The following is a 21,956-nucleotide window of genomic DNA, read 5'->3' as shown; positions in this document are numbered from 1 at the left end:
CATCTAGAGCTCCTCTATTCATCTCTCCATATAACATGTCCAGCCTACTCTCAATCTATTCGCTCACATCTTTCCTACATAAGACAATGTATAATTTCTCTTAGGTATTTATTGATTGATTTACTGCTAAAAATAAAAGAAGCAAAATATATCTTTTTGAATTTCATGAATATATAGATATTTATATATTTTATAAATAAAAATGAATAAAATACAGTTTTTTCTAAGATAAAACAATACAAACAATTGAATGCAGTTTTTAACCAAAAATACAGTATTGCATTAAAAATAGAAAATGATGACATAATATATAAAAAGGAAATGTCCATCAAACAAATAAATTAATTAGCAATTTAACACACGGTAATATTTTGTATACTCGATTTACAATACAGTAAATATTACAAAAAAAATCGTTAACGTACATTTAATTATAACTACAACAATAATACATCTGATTTGTAAGACTAGAATAATATTTTGGTTTTAATAATAATATTAATATAATATATGTTAAGTACTTGGAAAAAACAGTACTACAAAGTGTTAAGTATAATGATACATGTTACCTTGTGCACCGGTAAAGCACATTATATGTTATATAGAGTAAAAAAAATGATTACAATAATCAAACATATTATAATAAAATAATATACTAAAGCAACCATGTATCGTAGTACATTTTTTTAATAAAATATGATTTTTTAGTTTCTTCGAGAATACCTACTATTCGATTTTATTGTTTATAATAATATTGTCAAATACATTTATGAAGGCCAGTATCAGAGAACCCTAAAAAAATTACCTTGTCCGGAATAATTATAACAATATATTATTTAGTACACTGCATAAAGATCCGCAGCGTATCCAATCTAATTATAATTTAAAACACCAAATTCCTAAAGGTAACTTTATAATATTTATAATCAATGGTAGTATGTATGTATTAAGACATTTGTAAAATATAGAATTTTAAAATGAGTAAAACTAGTTTTTTATAACATGTATTTATCGCAAAAACGAATTCATATCGAGTATTTTCTTGATTCGAACGCCGTGATATTTTATTTTAGCCTACAAACATAAATTTAAGTATACTATCATAACAGATTTGATTACCGACTATATAACTGTAAAATCACCGACTCTTTAGATGAAGATAAACGAGTCTTGTCTTGACACACACTATTCGACTGGTTAGGGTTGGCGTTGACTGGACAACAACCGAACGAATCGAGTTTAAAATGTATTAAGTGTCTGTAATAAACCAATTTTCTTCGGTCAAAACTACCGTGAAGCGTCGCTATAGACAACATCAATGCAATTATTTCACGCCGATTTAGATGCTGACCATTGCCGGTTGCTGTTGGTTGACTTTGCGACAGTTGCACAACCACTTGATGATCCTGGCATTTCGCTCCACTATGGAGGGGGATTCGCTGTGGGGTGAACCGGTACCCCCGTGAGTCTTGTCGTTTGGCAAACAGCCATGAGGGTTGTTGTTGTTGTTGCTGCCTCCGCTCACGGAACCCAAGGAGGAACTGCCGTTGGAAAGGCACGTCTCCGAGCCGGCATCACATTCCACGCGTTTCATTATGGAACTGGAAAATATAATAATACACACATGAGCGATACGGTTCATAGAGGGCACATGGTTCCATAAACAAAACAGTATCGATATAGGCAAGTTTGAATGCACACGTAAACGCATAGAGCCTAAAAATGGAGCATTGGAACAGAGACAGAAAAAACGATTGATGGATGAAGTGAGGCAAGATCGCGAGAAGTTAGGAGTGTTATATTGATATGAAAAGGTACAAAATCGGTATGAGTGGGAAGGCAATGACGGTAGAAAAAAATCTCGAAGAGTTGTGAGGTCGAAAATTAATATTAAGGCTTTAAATGCGAATCTAAGGTCTAAATGAATGAATTTTCCTTTCTCTGCAATTAACTGTTCAGTTATAGAGAAGACCATTTGAAACAAAAATTAAACTTCAACGGGTTCATTGGAGTAGACTGTATATTTTGTAAGGGACTTAAGACGTGCATAAAATAACATTGGTGTTAGAGGAAGACTAAACTTAGAGGACGCTATTGTAATACTACGAGGAACCCTGCAAAAATGACATATAACACCACAGAGTTCTTCACTGTACTATCAACAGTCACCAGTACCAGCAGCAGCATGGAGCGAGTAGCTATTTTGCTACAAAATACCAATCGAATAAATACTATTTTTGGGTACTGAACGAATAGATTTTGCAGTAGCATAAATGTGATATAATAATATTACGGATTTAAATATTTAAAAAGCACTGGTTTTGAAGGTGACCATTGGTAGCATTAATGACTGCCGATGGAGCTAGAAATTCCCGGGAAAACCAAAAGACAAGCGGAAAGAGTAAAAAGCACTTACACGACCGGAACCAATTACTTTAACCGACGGCTAACGACGTCACATAAATCACTCGACTGCTGGACGAACGGAAAAACGGGCAAGCCTCGATACGAACTCCGTTAATAAAAGTTTGGCTACAATATTATTATAATAATGTACGTCAGTCGTTATTTAAACGGGATAATCAATACAACGCGGGCCGCCGCTCTAAGTCAAAGATATTAGTAAAATATTAAATCCCTACAAACATTTTTCGATAAAATCCATATTAGGTACAGGTAGATTGAAGTAAAATGCATTTCTACTAAATCTAGATTTTATTTGATTATCAATTCTTAACATACAATAATAATTTATCCGAGCCAAGACAAAGTATTATTCAACTATAACACTGTAAAGCCATTGCGACCTTCAAATTATACATAAACTGTACGTACGTGTTAAAATATATAAAGTATATTACGTATAGAGATCATGTTTGTGTTCATTTAATTGCCGTTTGTTATTATACAATTCATAAATATAAAACTAAAAATTAATAATTGTTGTGTTCATGAACTCCCATTAAAATGTTTCCAATTAGTTTACCCCACACGATCCTATAGATAAAAATATATAAAGACATTTAGGTATTGAATAGTTTTTGAGAGTAAGGTCGCCTTAAACACAAAATTAAAAATCTATACCAAAAAAAATGGTTCCTTTTTTTCTAAAGCTGTTTGAGGACTTCAGATCTAAATATTTTATTACGTATGAACGTATATTAATTCAGTATAAAAAATTCTGCAATCATAATTTTAATAAAACTAGTGGCTGTTTTTACCAAATTTATGTTTACATAATTTTATTTATAACGATAATAAAACAACAGTGCATACGCTTAATAAATTCAGTTAAAAACGGAGCGAATTTTTAGAATATGTGTAATACATATTACGTAAGTATCAAGAGTAAAATCTAAGTGTTTGATATTGAAACATACAGAAATTATTATTTAAGATAATCCAAGTTTTGCACTTTGAATGAAGAAAGAATAGCCGTTATCATTACTTGTATTCCTCGGGGTCGAGCCCTAGGTGCCCGAAAAAGTTCTCCAGCTGTTCCGCGTCATATGGCTGTTGCGGCCCTGGGGCGTTGGCCGGTACTAGGCTCAGCAGGTTCGGCGCCCTGTAACCGACGTCCGACTTGCTTCTGAGGATAGGCCGTGTCGTCCTGCTGTATTCGTCATGAGGCGGCGGCGGCAACGGCGGCTGCCGCTGTTGCCTCTCGGTGCTCCATCCGCATCCGTCGTCCACCGGTGGCAAAGGAGGAGGCGGCAAAAGCGGAACTGTAGGCACAGCGCCCGCCGACCGCGGACGTCGATTTGGCGTGGACAGCGCAGACATTGTCGGCGACGCCATCGAATGGGCTGACGACACGTTCTCACCCTCCATGGAACTGTTTGTCTCGCCACCGTGTGTCTAAAACAACAATGATTTAATTTTGCATTGTACACAAATTGCATAAATTACTACTAAACCTGCAATTTATCTTCCTTTCACACAGACATATACTATACATTTTAATGCCGATTCAGTGTAATAATATGCTATGTTAGATATTAGGCTACACGATTTTAGGCACTAAAAACAAAAAACTTTAAATAACACGAACGGAAAGACATTGTTTTTGAAGAAGATCGTCGAATTATATTAAAACTAGAGATAGAAAGTTCAGTGTTGCTATCGTTGCGATTGAAAATAGGGTAGATTGGAGAACCGACGGGTTGGTTACAGCTATTATTTTAAAAAATATAACGTTATAAAAATAAAAAAGGCCAACCCCATTAGGGTACCTAAATGATTTGGGCGATCTAAAATCTCCTCTCTCAGGCTACGATAATTTTTGCCATTCTAGCTGTAGGTAAAATATGACGAGTTCGAAAATATAAATTAATATTTTTTTGGGATCTAGATTAAGTGTGAAATCCGTTCACTCGTTTATTCGAAAAAAAGTTGTATTATTTACGCGTGTCAGTATTGGGATACCTAAAATTAAACACTACGGATAAAACTACATTTTATACGTCTACGTTAAAAGATAAATATACTCCAAAGAAAGTAGAAATGGAGTGGGCAGATGTTATTCGAATTTCCGTACTGTTACCCGCGACTAAAGCGAAATCTGCGAATCCAGTTAGGTAGGCCTTGAACCCATACCCGATTTCACGGTAATCGATTATATCTAATTTTGTTCGTTTATTTATCGGTATCCGGTACACGATACCGTTTATTTACATTTATTTAGTAATGATAAAAAACAACTCTGCGTCAAATCTATAAACTTGTACAAGTGATTTCACTCGTTCATAAAACAAAAACGACTGCTGCAGAGACAACAGAACGTCGTACGTATCAATTTAGTTTAAACTTTTCCTAATCGAATGAGCAACTTTTATAAAAACATAGGAATTAAATAATTAATTTTGTTGAGCCGAATGTTTTTTGTTAATAAAGGCTATTAAAAAAAAAAAAAATAATAAAATAATTAATAATGATTTATTTAAAAGAAGATTGTTAATAAAAACTTGCTGGAGCCCTTAAATTAGTTTTCAATTAACAGTTAATACATTAAATTCTGAAAGGTATAGAAAATACATTTTATACGGAATATATTGATTTTCACACGACCGAAAATTTAAACGTCGAGGATCTAAATAGTTAGAATGAAGTGTGTTGTTAATATTTAAGAGATTTTAAGCTTACTGGAAGCCAGCGAAATATCTCGAAGGTCATTATGTCATAAAAGTTGACAAAACCCCACCAACAGTAATAATAATATTGATTTGACAAGTGTTATAAATGCTTTACACCCTGCGGCATATGCGGAATGCGCTAGTTAAAAATCATACAATAGAGCAAATAAGTTTTTGTACGTTTACGACGAAGAGGTTGTCCGAACTTTAATAAAATCTGAAACTTTGACGAAAACGAATCACCAACGTAGATCTTTACGAATTGTTCGAAGTCCAGCTGTGTCGCAGAATGTAATAAAAGTTGTCATATTTTATGCAAACAATCCCGTTTCCCACGAGATGACGTAAGTCAATTAACGATTTAAACAATAAAGTTACTACTCTCGGCACCGTTTCGTTCGTTCTACAGATGTGACGGTATATCACTTATTATTTTGTCTGTAATCGAAATTCAAATGGAAGTAAACGGAAGATGAAAAAAATAAAGAGAACCGTAAGTAGACGATCACGTGCACCAGCGTGTGATCCGTTGGCGATTCCCAGTACTGGTACGGGTTGTGCGAATGAAAAACTATTATTTTATCATATCGTGAATGGATGAAGCTAATCGTATGTGCTTGTGTCTAAGTGACTTACAGATTGTTGCCATCTGGCGTCCGTTTTGTAACTGGTTAGGCTCAGCGAATCCGGGAACGAGGTTACATTTGTGGCGGCGTCTATTTCGTCCAGCAGCTGTATCCTCGTCGACTTGACGTTTCCGAATCTGTAAAACGCACATCCACGTTGTCGTTATATAAATACTAATCGTTAACAGTAATTATACACTTGGCTACACTCGGATACAGTTAACCCATAAATTTACCCAACAAACAATATACTATTATAACGAAAACAAACACGCATACAATGTGAATTGTGATGGGTTATTGTTATGATTTATGGTACACCGGTGCCCGGGGGCATGGACTAAAGCTAATATGAATTTTATGCTAACGTTCGAATACTATTTAAATGGTGGACAATAGCCAAAGGGGGATTTTAAGATTTTTAGCCCATTGGCAAATCATATTTGTCACCCTGCCACCATAAATTATTTTTAATAATTAAAAAAAATCAACAAAATTGCCTGCACCTCCCTTAATATTGCCACTAGACAACTACCAATCATGTCTGCTCAAAAATCCGCAAGAGTAACACAGCACAACACAGTAGCAAAGCACATAATAGTATACACATACGAGTACATAGTACTATCGGCGGAAATAAGCAGAGTAAGGGAGACTTTGAACCTCTAAAAAACCAAACACTTTAGTAAACTCACAGTAGACACTTAAGTAACTAATATATAAGAATATAAACTTCACATTTCTATGTAAATGCGAAGCATTCACGAGTCAGTTGAATACTAAAGATTTAAACTCATATTGTGTTTAATAGTGCATTACGAAATTACGCATGTTTCGTTTGCCTAATCCGGTCTCAAGAGTACAAAGGGTAGCAAACTACATTTGCATTATTCGTTTCAAAAGTAATAAACAAATAAATAATTTTGTTTATATTTATATCAAATGTATGGGAATACTCATATTCAAAGGACGCACACTGTCCACTGTTGCATAATTATTTTACTGGTCAAACTGCACCCTTACTGTATGCTATAGTGAAGGGACTCACCCTAAAAAATACGAAATCTTTTTAAAACTTATCCTCTATAAGGGGCGACGAACAGTTAAAATTTGAATAGATCCCCATTAATCGCTAATCATAGTCAGTTTATTATTGTTCATTTTTTTTTTCTTCCAAGAATAATTGTTTGGTGTTTTAAGTAAATGAAATAACTGAATGATTGAATGGTTTAATGTAAATAACTAGTTACCCCTGAGGTGATAGGCTGGACGTATACGTTTCAAATATGTCATCCTCTGCATCGTCTTGGTCGTCGACAGAATCGGATGAAGCAGACCTCATGTGATGGCGGCGATGACTCGTCGGGTTTGCAACGCCCGTGAGATCTGGTAAAGACTTGTGGCACATGGCCACGGATTCGAACGAGCCGCATGACTGATGGTGTTGACCATGCGACGCCGACCTCCGGTACTGGGCTGGAGGAGGAACGATAACGTCGTCCAAAAACACCTAAACATAGATCAAGTTATAAATTAAATATAGCTATTGAGGCTTTGGAGTAAACGGGTTCATAAGGTTGTTGCGAAGAAACTCAATGAAAGTTCAATCAGCTATCTACACATTTCGACAAATATTTTCATTATCACAAATATAAACGAAGGATGCTTGCTAGCACACCTTGCGGAAATTATTGAGGCTAAATGCAATGAACTTCTACAAAGTTTTTCTGGCATGTAAATTAGTTGAAAGAGCAATAATCTTGAAAAAAAGGTTTTTTTTTTTAATTTGAACACATTTTAATAAATTAATATGATATAAAAAATACGTAACTCGTGTAATAACCATTCAATTTTAGCTTAATTAGAAGCTGTTAAAAGCGTTGATGATTTCAAGTTGTTTCTAACCACTAACATTTAATATACAATTTGTCTAAAATATTAATTTTGCCAGTCAAGTAGCACTATAATTTAATTAATTATATTAATTTTGTCAGTCAAGTAATCCCCTGATTCATGCATTATCTTTTACTGACTAAATTAAAATGGTTTTCACATAATTCCGACTTATTTTACTATATTAACATATGTTAATCGAAGGAACTTTGGGCACGAGGCTCTATGCAAGCCCCTGTATCCCTTTTTCCCCGTTTCAAGATGCACACAACTTTCAAGTCTACCCTGCTACACACATAAATATAAATATAATTGGTTAGTGAGGACTAGAAAGAAATTTAAGAGATGCATTATAAAACTCACTGAAGTAGCTTCAAACAGGTTCTCCTTGGAGTCAGCATTCAACAGACGCCTGAGATCATTTTGCAGTTGTTGCGAGTCTGCCGTAGACTTCCTGTTGCATGCTGACACTAGCCTGGGACTTTTCGGCGGCGGCAGGCATATCAGACTGCAGCAGTTACCTATGACACAAAAAATGATAATAAATATAAGAACCAGTATTTTAGATAGCGAAGGTTAAACGGATGCAAACGACTTTTACCTTTGAAATGGTAACACCCGGCAGAAGGACCTACAGCGACGGCTTCTTGCGACGATGAACCTTTGTCCGAAGATCCACTGCTCCGGAGGCTTCGCCTCAGTTCTTGTTTTCTGTCCAAAACGGTTTCCGATTTGACGTAGAGCGATTTGGTTTCTTGTAAAAGTTCTACGGCGCTCTTCCGTTTGGCTAAAAAAAAAAAAAAAAAAATACTTCACAATTACTACTCGGTTAATTGACCCTTCACCCTCCAAGCCACTATTTGAGTATACAATAACACCGGACAGTGTACTGGATTATGTCCACGTAATCGCACACGTTTTTTCCAGTCGTTAACGATGTATGTGTATGTACAGGAAAACATCAGTAGAAGCAACTTCCTGTTTTGCACGGGTCATTGTTTCCAGAAATTATTAATTTTTTACTTCAGCCAGTGTGTTAAAAATGATCATATGATCATATGCGGTACATAATATGAAAATATATTATAAAAGGCTGATTGCTGTATTGATTTCATAGCTGCAGCATCAGTGCATGACGAACTAGACGGACCTTGTATTTTTTAAGTATACAGCCAGAGAATTTGCGGTCAAGTGGAAAACATTTTTAAAAAAAAATATCCAATACCCTATGGCCCTTCCTATGAAACTCGGTACGGTCAACTGACAACTATCATGTATCATCTCAATACCCTAACAAACTGCAGTCAACAAACCTTATCCTGTTTACTGACGGCTACGTTTAGTGAAATCGTCGTTGGGAAAATCGCAAAAGCTGTTTAGATCGTAAAAAATCGTTTCGCTAAACAACGGTTTATGAAAACTAAGTGTATCATAGTGACAAGCATGGTAGGAATGATGAACTCAAAACTACACAGTTATCGGTCGTAGTTTTCTAGTTTTATTTTGTATTTTATCGGTTCATTAGATGTGCTACGGAAAGCATTTACATGAGTACACGAATAGCTGTTATTGGCTGCTTTTCTAGAAAAAAATTTACACTAACACAGCTGCTTAGCAGCTTTGTTCAACCGAAAGTCTTTTAAGGAAATGATTTAAACTACCGTTTAGTAACGGCTCTACAGGTGGCAAGTAGCCAAATTTTCAATTAAAACACTATCTTTTATTGGTAGGGTACTAATATGGTGTACCGTCACTAGCGTTATACTGAAAAGTCAAAGAAAAAGTTCATATAAATGTATAACTTATTATTACGTGATCCCTCTTATTGTTGTCAGTAAAAATAAAAAATAAAAAATATAAATTTATGAGTTAATAAATAATAAAAATGTAATTTTAACGAGAAAATTATTTTAGATGTAAAACAAGGTATAAATAATAGTTACCTGTACATTGTGGTATATATGACGGTAGTCTATCAGTTCGGAGAATGGCCGCGTTCGTCTCGTTGAGCGTTTTCAAAGGTTGCGACTGTTGCTGGCGGACGTAGTAACTGGCTGTAGACGCAGACACGGTGGCCATAATCACTGCTTAGGCCGGAAAACCGGACGCATCTTAAGTAGGTCAACGTCCCTGTGGACAAAAATGTATTATTTAATAAGTTAAAATACTAAAACGATGAACAATAATTACAATAAGGTAAATATGTAGGATATATTTACATATATTCTATCAAGTAGGTAGTAGTAGTTATTTATCATTTTTATTATTTCTACTTTTTTTTTTAAATATAAGTACAATGTTTTTATTAAAATTTGATAGCTATCACATTTTTAAATTTGAGATCAACTTACTCTTTAAATAATATACTGAATAGAAACATATGTAAAATTAAATAAATCTATACTATACAAATAAACAACAACCAAGCCGTTGTACAAGAACAGTTGATAACAGTAGGTCCAACACATTACCTATATTAAAATATTACACATAAAACTAATTTTGAATTTTTTTTCATTTTCATTATATAAATATTATATATATTTATGTACGCTATTACGTATTGCTCTCGAATAAGTGGTAATATTGTAAATCCATGTTTGTGTAAGCAAACATATATATAAAAATATTTGATAAAAATTGATAAAAAGAAAATGAAGAACTTTGTATTTTATATGTATGTAATTTGACAAATAAATAATATTACATATTATATTCGTTTTGTTTGTGTTATATTTATACATATTATTATATAACATGCTACAATAGTCAATCATACAACATGTACAGAGTTTAGTGCAAGCGATTATCTACGCGTGATCGCTCATCCGACAACTTACACAGACCCCTTGTATCGCTACAATGTTTACTTTTTGTATTGTAGTATATTTTATAGCTGAATCAGCTGTATTTACTACGGACAGGATGTGATTTATTTGACTTGAAACAGAACGTAATTGATGTCCACGAATCCGACTCGATTTGATGCCCTCTGTGGCATCAACCATAACGGTAATCTATGATGTTTAAAATATAATTCCGGAATAGTAAAACACTTATCATTTTTATCAAGTCAATGTAGATGTGAGTGTACTATTATAAATATTATATACATTTGTTTTCAAAGATAATCAAGTGGATTATAATTTAGAAATTTGTTATCGCTTAGTGTTTATCAATAAGAATCAACAAGTGTGTCGATTGTCAATGCATGGCAATCGACACATATAATCTATTGTAGTAAATGGCTTTCAACAAAATTTTAACCAACACCTTAACAAAATATACATTTTTCCAGCAAAAAATGTAAAATTGTGATTTTTATATTATGAAGTGCCGCCAGTAAGGTGAAAGGCTCGTCGGTGCAACGCGTGACCCAAACACACTAAAATCCGTGACCTATCGCACGTCCGTATCTTCATCTCTGCCTGACAGGAAATATTCTGTTATGTTCACTGTCAGGTGATAGTGAAGACAGTATACCGTCAGGAGTTTGAAGAAACTTTTTCTTATAGCATTATTATACATCAATTACAATAGAATACACGACTCTTCAATTGTATAATTAAAATATAGTAAACAAGTTATTTACTATATTTAAAATAACCAATATTCAGTATATAATATACATTTGATTTTACAAATATTGAGTATTCTATTAAGTAGAATTAAAAAAAAAAAATGTTTAATTATTATGATTCTAAAAATAATAATTAATGTTGACAAAAATGCAAATTGCTTTTATGATAATGTAAATAGATATGTAAATCTTTAAAAATTAAAATTAAAATTGATTTTATTCGTTTTTATATTATAAGTTATAAATAAATATTTTTGTAAACATAGTGAGAAACTAATAAAGATATTTGCTGAAGTGCATACAATTTTCGTAGTTTTCAATTTTAATGTTAGTATTGAAAATATTCAGTACAAAAGAAAGACTGTAATTATTGACATTATTGGTAAAAAAAACAATAAAAATATTAGAAATCCAATACGTGAAAGAAATTTTTGAGTAGCCTTATTTTATGATTTATAAAACTTAATTAACAATAATATCAAAATATTTCTACTTATTATACTATTCTAGACTCTAGACTAAAATGGAAATGCTTTTATGCGTATTGAATATTACAATATTTTCGTTAAATTTCGTACTACAGTCTGTAAAACAGTCAACTGTTCTATTGCATATTAATTTTAACACTTTTTCCTTTTCTTAAGTTTCCTCTTAATCCTTTTAAAATTTTACCACCAATGATAACAATACTATGCGAAATTTTCCTATTTAAATATTCCAATAATTATATAGTATTAGCAAATCTTCTACATCTCGTTCAATCACGATATGTAGAAGATCGAGCTCTTTGGTGGTGTAGGACTAGGATGGCCAACCCCGTGTAGTTAGGAGTGTACGGCGAAGATGAAGAAGGAAAAAAAAGATTAAAAAGCAGTTATGTGCACTCTCAAAGCGTAAGGTTATAATTTACATAATGATCTGCCATAACACAAGTTGTCTTTTTCACTTGACGCTATTAAAATTGAATTGACTATTTAATTCAGCTAATTTTATGTTATGAAAATAGCTCGTAATAATTTATCGGTTATCTTCAAACTTCATGAAAAAAAATTCTTGAAGAAACGACGTTGATTTCTCGGAAATTCAAAATCAGAAATTTAGACAAAACAACGGTTTATTCTCTATTAGTTGCACTTATCTTAGTACAGTGTCTGGGGTGCGTTTAATTATATTCGGCTAATTGTTTAAACGATTTTGTGGATGCTCGTGAACATACCATAATACTTCGGATTACCTTTTTAAACGAAGAAAGATAATAGTATTATGAAACACCGTCGTGCACACACTTTAGCTGCCTGTCTGTCGAGGAAAATAACCATTAGATCAGCAAAGAATTACTGAATAGCCCATGAGAAATGGGGTCGAACGTGCTCTAACGAACGCTAGCGGCGAAGGATTTTTTCTTCTAATAAGGCGCCTGCAGTTGCATTTGCAAACCGTCGCCATCGTTTTATTAACAAAATATAATAATATAAATAATTATATGAAATTTTTTAGACTTTGGTTTTATTATCCATATTTTTATTTTGCATTATAATTGCACGGCGGTGGCCAGTGGGTGTAACCGAGACAGACAAAATCAGTGTACTCGTGATCGGATGAGTCTCATGCGAAAAATGAGAGACGCGATCAAGATTAATTAAATTTCCCAATAGACTTATAAAAGTTCGAAAGTATAACGTTGACAATTAATTATGTTTGTCTCCCTGCCCTCTAAAAAATGGTTACCTTATTGGTACAAATATAAATTGTTTAAAACTAATTGATATTTCTAAATCAATTTGAGCAGATACATACATTGCACATTTATCTAAAACCTTGTAAGAAAGAAGACATCATGATGTTTATACTTCATTTGTACTTAAGAGTGTCCTCTTGGAGAGAAGACTTAATACGATCATCAATGATATAAAAAAACAAAATTATACTAATAAGTAATGACAGTAGAATAACCATTTAGATTAATGTAATTTTTAACAATTTATCTTTGCATATATAATATAAATACTACGATAACATATATAGTCAATGCGATCGTTTCAGGCATAAGAATCATAATACTTATTAAAACGATCGAGCAATTAACGAGAAACGATCAGTACTTTAAAATGACTAAATCTAAACTACAAATTATATTATCTCGTTAATTTATATTTTGGTAACGTCCTCAAAGATAAAAAAAACACATTCGAATAGTATTCAACGACTTTTAGGAATTGATAAAATAATGCACAATCTCATTAGTACTTTTTGTGGTGAATTGGCCACAAATGGCTAATTGACTCATCACAGTTGACCATTATTGGATGTTAAGCTACGTTACCCATTTCTAGTACTCATATAGATAACCACCAGAGTAATTAAGCTAACATAAACTTTTCGAGATAAAATCACATAAAAGGAAAAAATAATCTAAAATTTCGATCCTCAATAAACTCGCAATAATTTTTATCTAACTAAATGAGCAAATGGTACTTTAAGTGCATCGGTAATATTAATATTTCAATAGTTTCTATTTATTTGTTTTACATGTAATAATATGTTATACGATATTCTTATATATCTTTTTCATTTTTTAATGAAGGAATCAAATGAAATATGATACTACTGCGATTTATAAAGTCATCTCACGATACGGTATTTGAGTGAGCAATAATAATGAGAGGAATATATCATTAGCCATTAAGGATATACTTATGAGTAATGCCTATGCAATATGTTTAAAAAAATAACATCAAGTGTACACTTTCCATACTTGCTATACAGCCAAGAACACTTGAACTCGGCGATTATGAAATATATATATACACTTGTCAGCGAAAAATAAGTTTTTAATATATCATTTTGATGAAAAATAAAAAAAAAATTTAAGTAAAAACTGACTGATTTTCAACAAAGCGTATGTATTACATAAAAAAAATTAAACGGTCAACAGTATTCCGGCTGTTATATCACGTTATTTTTACTCGAGATTTGTTTTTTCGTCGACACAATTAATTAGCGATTACGATCTGATACATCCAATAACGTAACGATTCGGTCGTGTCTCATAAACAACTCGAGAGTAAAAGTTAGTCCTCCGAATAGATTCGGCTATACATAATGCTGTTGTAATATAATAATTTCCCATAAAAAAAACTATGATTAACATAATTGATTCGAATATTCATCGGATAATATTGGATTACATCAAGAATTCATCTAAATACAAAAATACGACTATTGGCGATCATTGTTTTTTCTGTAAATTAATAAAAATCATTCACGGAGAGAGTGTATCTAATCATTCGTCGTTGGTTTCTACTTATCGTCCTATATTGAACACTATACTTCCGCCAATAATACAAATTCCGTGAACCGCTTCCTCCCCTACGCAATGCGTTTTTATTTTACCAAAAATAATAGGGGAAACCTAAATTATTATAATAACACACCCCAAAGTATCTTTTCCAAATGTATATTGCCTGTCAAGTGGTGATTTATATAATGCAATACGTGCGCTTCAAGATTAAATGTGGTTTTCAGAACCCCGCCGGAGCCGACATTATTCGTTTCTCGGTGTATTTGTTAGCGGGTTTTCAGAAATCTTTTAAGTACCAAAAAAAGGAGAAGTTTAATCCCAAATAACCATGACGCTTCTAAAGTAATAAACATAAAATATTGTAAATAAAATTACAGTTTTTTGACCGAGTTCTTTTTACATTAGTTAAATTTATTTCGAGCTTCCTAAAATTAGTCTTATACAAAAACACTGCAAAATACATTTGCTTTAGAGTAGTTAGTTTTACTAATAAACGTAATCAACAAAAAAACACTAACAATTTCGACACAATTTTCATTTTCAAACAAACATCAGTTTGGCTAAAAACTTATCGATATTAGTTTAAATCATTTTGTATTTAAGCTATTTTGTGAAGTAATATCTTGCAGCCATCGTTAGTAAGAGAACAATTTAGAACGCGAATACCGTCACTGAATTTTGTTCAAAATGAGTAGAATCGCTCTGTCTTCTTAAATCTTCTGTCTTGGTAGTATTCAGTTTCTTTAACATCGTTAGTTAGGACAACAGTAATCGTAATAGACAATAGCGTTGTAAACTTAAAGCTTTTGTTTGTCGTGATGAAATTAAGTTTTTCAGTACACACAGCTGTCAACTGTAATGGATAAAATAGATAATGGTGCGCGAATTACTATGTCCGTTGTGTGTATGCAATACCTACTTGAGTTTTGAAATCACGAAAAAAAAATATTCACAGCTTCAAAATAATTTTGATATACTACCATAGCGTAATTTTTATAAAGGATTTAATGACAACTATAGCAAAATTCTCAAGAATACTTGTGTTTTATTTTGAATTAAATAAACTCTTAATTTAGACTTATATGAAAAAATAGTTATTAATAAACATTTCTAAATGAAAATAATGCATTATAATGTAGATTTTTGGTATATATATTTTTTATTTTGTATTTATATGCGTGGATACGGTAGAACTTATCACGTAGGTACACCTAAATTTGCCATTATAGGGTCTGTATAATAATCAATATCGAAGAGGTCATATTGTGTCTGATTGTGTAACAAATGCCCGGGGCCATTGCCTCCCGTGATTGTTGGCCGTTTGATCTTCATCGGAATATAAACGTATGTAAATCCTTAAGAATAAAGCTACTAGAATAATGAATTTAATGTTGTATTCGAAATTAATGTTTTTTTCAACAGAAAAAATCTAAAACATGCGTGATCAACGCCTTCGAGAGAGAAATATTACCAGTCAATAGCCGAATACAACGATATCATGTGACAAAAATAGACTTATATAGAATATAATATGTAGATATTAGCATACGAAATACGTTTAAAAGAACGCACACGTTGAAGATAACAAACTGTTGTGAACAACACACAAGGCCGGAACCAGTTTATAGAAACATGTTTTTTAAACATATTTTTCCACCATTTTTTTGTGTATTTACGAGTTTTAATTTTGAGATATTTAAGACAATTTTAAAGTTTTACCGCATTCAATTATTGATGTAAAATGACTAATTAGCTAAAAAAAAAGCAACTAAAATCAGGAAAATATTAATGTATTAATGTAGACTCGGAACTGATGTAACCAACATTGAGCTAAAACACTGTATAATTATACTCATTATAACACAAAATAACTTATTTTTTAGACACCAGCAAAAATCAATCATTAAAGTATAACCTTGGAATAACACATACGAATTAAGTATTTTTCACTTAGTCTTGATGAGAAAATTCTAGCCAAATTTTTCCTGAAGGATTTGAGTTATAATAGATTTGTTATGCTTCGGTGCAAAGGAGAGAATGTATTTTTAAATTAACTTTAAAGTTCTCTTTTCTAGAATCTAGAATTATATTTTATATTTCCTCTTTATTAAATTAATTATATACGTCTGTTCTTTTATTTTTACTAGATCATAGAGAAACCACTATTTCCTTCCGTAGGTCAGTGTGGTTGTTCTCTTCTACAAATTATAAACGCTCAGAGAAACTCATGCCTTTATTGTTCTATCATCCGTGCCGATGTTCATTTTCTTAAATTGTGTTAATATTGATTGCTAGAAACATCCGTAAACAGTTCACCGTATTTGGTACAACGTGTTTTAATGGTACTAGAAATTTGATGGGGTAAAATCTATATAGGAGTACATTAGTCGTACTCGCTGTTTAGGTTAGGTTACGATGTGGCGAATTAAATTACTTTTAAGTGTTTGGCATGACTGTAAAACTTGGCATTCTTAAAACCCCGAGCAGCTAAGAATTAACAATAACACAACATGCTCACTACAAATTATATTGTTCGCAAGAAATATTTTCTCGTCAGAAAGTAGTAATGATTGTGTTGACGATGCAGTTGCTTTACTAATTACCTATAATTCAATTTACATTAGTAGATCAATTTTTATTAGCATTACGACAATCAATATTCTTAATAACATCATGTATTTTTATTTTTCGAAAATGAAACTACAATAGAAAGTATCGTCAATTTTTTAATACAAAACAAGTAATCTTTGGGACAAATTACATTAGGTACGTTATTACTTTGATATGTAAATGACACAATTCATAATGGTGTTCGCTAAGTCCAAATCATTTATCGTCTCGACTGTATTGTGCATTTACATTTTGTTTATTAACGTTCTCTAATCTATGTTGGGTTACACTTATGAAAGTCAAAACTCTTAAACTAATTTATCATTTTTGTTAAATCGATTAACGCATTGGCGGCACTAGGGAACAGACGGGTTGGTATGAGAAGAGTAAAGTCAACGACTAAAATCATCCAACTCATAAAAACCGTCCAAATACACTCACAAGAAACGCAGTTCTGTACACTGCCGCCTATTCGTTGTCATCAATTACCTGCAGTAGAATAGTGATGAACGTTATCAGTGACAAAAACCTATTGTGAAAAAAGGATTGGATGCTTGAGCTGGTTGTAACCTTTTGGGAGTTTCTCAAATTACCTTTCTTTCCATTTTTTTTTTACCAACCGATTACTCCCGTTTGAAGGAAGGTAGGTAGGTACCAAATTGTTTCCTCACTGGGCCGAGATAATTTTGCCGTGTTGTCTTTTTTCACATCACACATAATATTATTAATTTCCTGGATGACCGAACCCATGTTGTTATTATTTTTAGGTAGGCTCTTACAACTCGTTTCCGTCGACGTAGTTACGCACACGATATGATTTTTTTTTGCTTCTATAACACACTATATTTATAAATAAACTTCCGACTTCGTTATTTAAATCGAGGTTTTTTACGTACCTGTAACGTTATAGCTAATATTTTTTTAAGATTTTGCAAATTGGCATTACAACGACGGCGACTACGATGAATTTCCGGTGACAACGAACTCTAATAATAAATTGAATACATAATAATATACTCATATGTGTATTATCATTTATTATAGGTGCTACTGTCACGCCGTTGTCGTCCCTAAGCACATAACCGTGTCGTTTCGACAATTTTTCATCGCCCATTCACTGTCACTATTAAATCCTCCATTCATTAATTTAATTTTCCATTCCGTTCCTTTGTCAACTAAAAAAATCATTTTAAAAACCTAACTATTTTATTTTAATTTCTCGCCATTTTTCCCCCGTAATAATAAAGTAAGTGTATAATTAAAAAAATGTATAACAGTGAAATATTACTGAGTTTATACTTGTTCTAAATAGTAAATACTATAGGTATTAATAATGATTTATATTAACTTAGATGACTTATTACTATTAAATTCCAGTTTGAAAAATTAATAACTATTTGGTAACCACCGTTAAATTACCAACTATTATTAACTTGACTTAAGCCCAAAAACACAATCATGTTAAAAAAGTTCTGCTCTATTTTAAGGTTAATTGTACACAAATAAATTAAATATTAATAAGATTAATACAAACGGTACAACTAAAAATAATTTTTTAACGATAATTAATTAAAACGACTCAAATTATTTTTATTTACTTTTGCCCTGTTAGTTTATCATAATTATAATTAATACAACATTATGTTATAAAAAAAAAACCTATAGTTACATTGCAAATAATTTGTTTTATACTTATTTACATGTGCGTATTTTTAAGAACTTAATAATTCAAAATGCACTATATTGTATTTTGTACTTTCATTTTCTATAAAATTCAAAATAAATAAATTACCTTCTATAATATACAATAAATTAAATCGAAAACAAATAATTTTATATTTTGACTTTTGAGTTAGCATATGAGAGTGTAATTAATTTCATGTTTTGCATTAAAAACTGACAATTAAAACGAGATTCAAAAAAGTTTTGTATTAAAAATTTTTTTGGAAATGTATGCACGCCTAGTCGAAACTATTCTTATCGCGATTTACTATCAAATCGAGAGTAACCACAAAATGTAATGGCATGTGTCAAAAGAAAACCGTTAATATGAACGTAGTAGGTAGTTGAACTTTTAATGTTCTTATAATTATAGCCTACCAAACTACTATAACAAAAAAATTCATAAAACGAATATTTTTTAACCTTTTTTGGTAATATGTACACATCGTTTTCTTTATTTTTACTTATAATACATTTTAAAATCAATGCCTAAAATAAACTAAAAAACATTAGTTTTTCACAATGTTAAATAGCAAAAATCATTCTTAGAATTTTCCTTTAAACGAAAGAAATAAGATGAAACAGAAAAATTCGTTGTGTCATTCGCGGTAATAATATAATACAATAACGATGAACCTACTGCATAGACAGTGGTTGGAGTACAAAATACATACTGTGTGAGCAAAATACTACGATACCCGCCTTCGGCTAATGAAAGTCGACGACACCGCGATGTGTCAATTTGTCTTTGGCCGCATAAAGTTTCATTCAATAAAGTCCACCAAAGCTATGGACCGGTAAGATCGAAACCGTTATGCAGACCGTTTATTGATGAAAATGGCCAAAGGCAGTGAACAATAACAATACAAAATAATAATAAAATATGTTATCGTTACCTGTAAGTTGATAGCACGCGCAAAACTAGTCATCTCCGCCTCTTTGTTATTAACATAATAATATTTTTAAAAAAACTTAGCGCGGACCGTGTGTATTCGAGAGGCAATTGTTAATGATCAGCCACGGACGATATTATAATGATGCAGTTGACATAGACACTAGGTTACTACAAAAGGAGAATCGCCTAACTTAAATGACTCCCTCGATCGAATAAATCTGAAACACATAAGGTGTTGTTCATGAGCTATTGCGATATCCTTACACGGAAATATAAAATCAATTATGGAATTATGAGCATACCCAAAGAGAAATCGTTTTACTCATTGAAAAAACGAAATTAAAATAATTTCTAAAAGGTATTTTAAATCGACCGTAAAGGTCGTTGGTGCCTAGTTAATTTCAGGCCCTCAGTAAATCAAAGATTATGACCATTATTATAAGAGCGAAATAAGAAATAATATCGCATCGAAGCTAAAATTGCTATTCCGTTGAATTATTCTCAAATGCATTAAAACTACGTTATAAGTACTAACCTGAACATTTTGAAAATATACTTCGAACTTTTTTTTCCTAAACACCAAATATATAATAAATAAAATACAAAATATTTATTGAAGACTAATGACTATACGAGTATATACTCACTAAATTAACAAAGATTGAATATGAATATTATAAAAGACAATAATAAATACTAGTCTAAATATTTTAAATGAAACAAAATATTGCTTTGACAAAAGTTCCGACTTTTAAAAAAAAAAGTTATTTAAAGGGACAAACAGTAACTTCTCCGTCGTATAGATAATATATAGATTATTATACACTAAGACTTAACATAAGGCAGGATGACTAACATCCTGTGTGACATCCATTCATATCTTCAATAAAAAAATAAAAATCTAGTGAGCACGTCTGTAAACTTAAAATTTAAAAAAACATGTCATTGTCAAGCAACGTCACAATAATCCTCCGACACTTTAACCCAATAAACTTAAGTCTAACTTTAAAAAAAAAAAAAAAATAGTTATAATATAAAGTACTGTTCATTGATGAATTGGCATTAGTGAATTTTTCGATATGATCGACGCTCGTTTAAAAAACTTAATTCATTCGAATATATTATTAATAACAGTTATATGACGGCGTTAAAATTAGGCAATTATCTTACGTCTAAGAGTCTAACTTTACTTTTAAAATTAGAAATACGTGTTTTTACTTTTAAGAAAAGCTGATAAAGCTAATTAAAATGATATCCATTAAATTAATTAACATTAATAATATATCTATGTATGTATAATGTTTGAAGATTTCATAAATAACTAGATCATTTGTTTTCATTTATCTAAAATTACTATTGTTTAGTGACACACGTCAATCGTCACTTTGTTAAAAACTATATTACTAAACAAAATTAAAGTTATTAAATTGAAGAAAACAATTACCTTGATGTGTCGATCTGACAGTTTTACTCAAGCTTAAAACGACAGCAACTGTAACACTGCACAATTAAAAGAAACGATAAAATTGTTCTTGTAATTTACAATTAAAATTAATGATTAGTTAGAACACTTAAACTTGATTTTAACTCAATTTTATCCAGGCCACTACAAAATACATAATGATATTATATTATAATGTAATACATATAGGTATTAATATATTATGGTTTGTAAACATTGAATTGCGTACATTTTTTACAATTACTTACTTGGATACACTAAAGTACGCGAAGAAACCTGGAGCCGTAAGATATTATTTATTATAGTTTACATTGTCCTGTAGCTTTGAAAACAATAATAATTACCGTGAAACCAGGTTTTTAATAACGCCCATAGATAAATCAGCAAGACCGCAGCATTATAATAAATATTACGTTTGTACTGAAGTACCATAATGAAAGGAACGAAAAACAAAAGAAATTTTGAGTTTTTTTTTAAATAAGACACACTCATTGTCTATGATTATTGGTTGTATAATAGTATCATGATGATTGCTGAAAAATGGTATCGAAAGCTAGTAGGTGTAGTGTTTTTCGCATACTGTACTTCATACCCACTGGGAACACTAATATCATAATACCAATTGATATTCAATATTCACATTCAACTGTACCTACGGGGTTATGGTTCAAAAATATAACAGCTAATATCGGGTCAAAAAACTAACTGTTCGTAGTTCTTAATTAACGTGCTACA

The 21,956-nt window shown here is 31.6% G+C and overlaps 1 protein-coding gene across 5 annotated transcripts in view; it reads right to left on the bottom strand.

Moving 5' to 3' along the window:
• Positions 1-437: 437 nt before the first annotated feature.
• LOC126833465 (uncharacterized) overlaps positions 438-21,956 on the bottom strand; it is a 43,058-nt gene continuing 21,539 nt past the window's right edge. Inside the window, exons 1-9 of one of the 5 annotated variants that reach the window (XM_050564822.1) lie at positions 21,470-21,782; positions 21,204-21,259; positions 9,595-9,781; positions 8,253-8,438; positions 8,015-8,172; positions 7,009-7,268; positions 5,769-5,895; positions 3,449-3,858; positions 438-1,601 (exon numbers count right to left, since the gene is read on the bottom strand). In XM_050564822.1, coding sequence (XP_050420779.1) covers positions 1,340-1,601; positions 3,449-3,858; positions 5,769-5,895; positions 7,009-7,268; positions 8,015-8,172; positions 8,253-8,438; positions 9,595-9,730 — 1,539 coding nt within the window. In that variant the 5' untranslated portion in view covers positions 9,731-9,781; positions 21,204-21,259; positions 21,470-21,782 and the 3' untranslated portion in view covers positions 438-1,339. Of the gene's footprint in view, positions 1,602-3,448; positions 3,859-5,768; positions 5,896-7,008; positions 7,269-8,014; positions 8,173-8,252; positions 8,439-9,594; positions 9,782-17,735; positions 17,983-21,203; positions 21,260-21,469; positions 21,783-21,956 lie in introns of those variants that run through there. The other 4 variants (XM_050564820.1, XM_050564824.1, XM_050564821.1 and 1 more) reach the window with 4 other exon arrangements.

The sequence above is a fragment of the Adelges cooleyi genome, unplaced genomic scaffold, assembly GCF_023614345.1.
Source record: "Adelges cooleyi isolate 19-005CV unplaced genomic scaffold, UGA_ACOO_1.1 ACOO_flye_CR_arks_rails_tigmint_CR_PRNA_2, whole genome shotgun sequence".
Classification (NCBI taxonomy): domain Eukaryota; kingdom Metazoa; phylum Arthropoda; class Insecta; order Hemiptera; family Adelgidae; genus Adelges; species Adelges cooleyi.
Note: the sequence above shows the minus strand (reverse complement) of the source record. Positions and strands in the feature narration are given on the sequence as shown.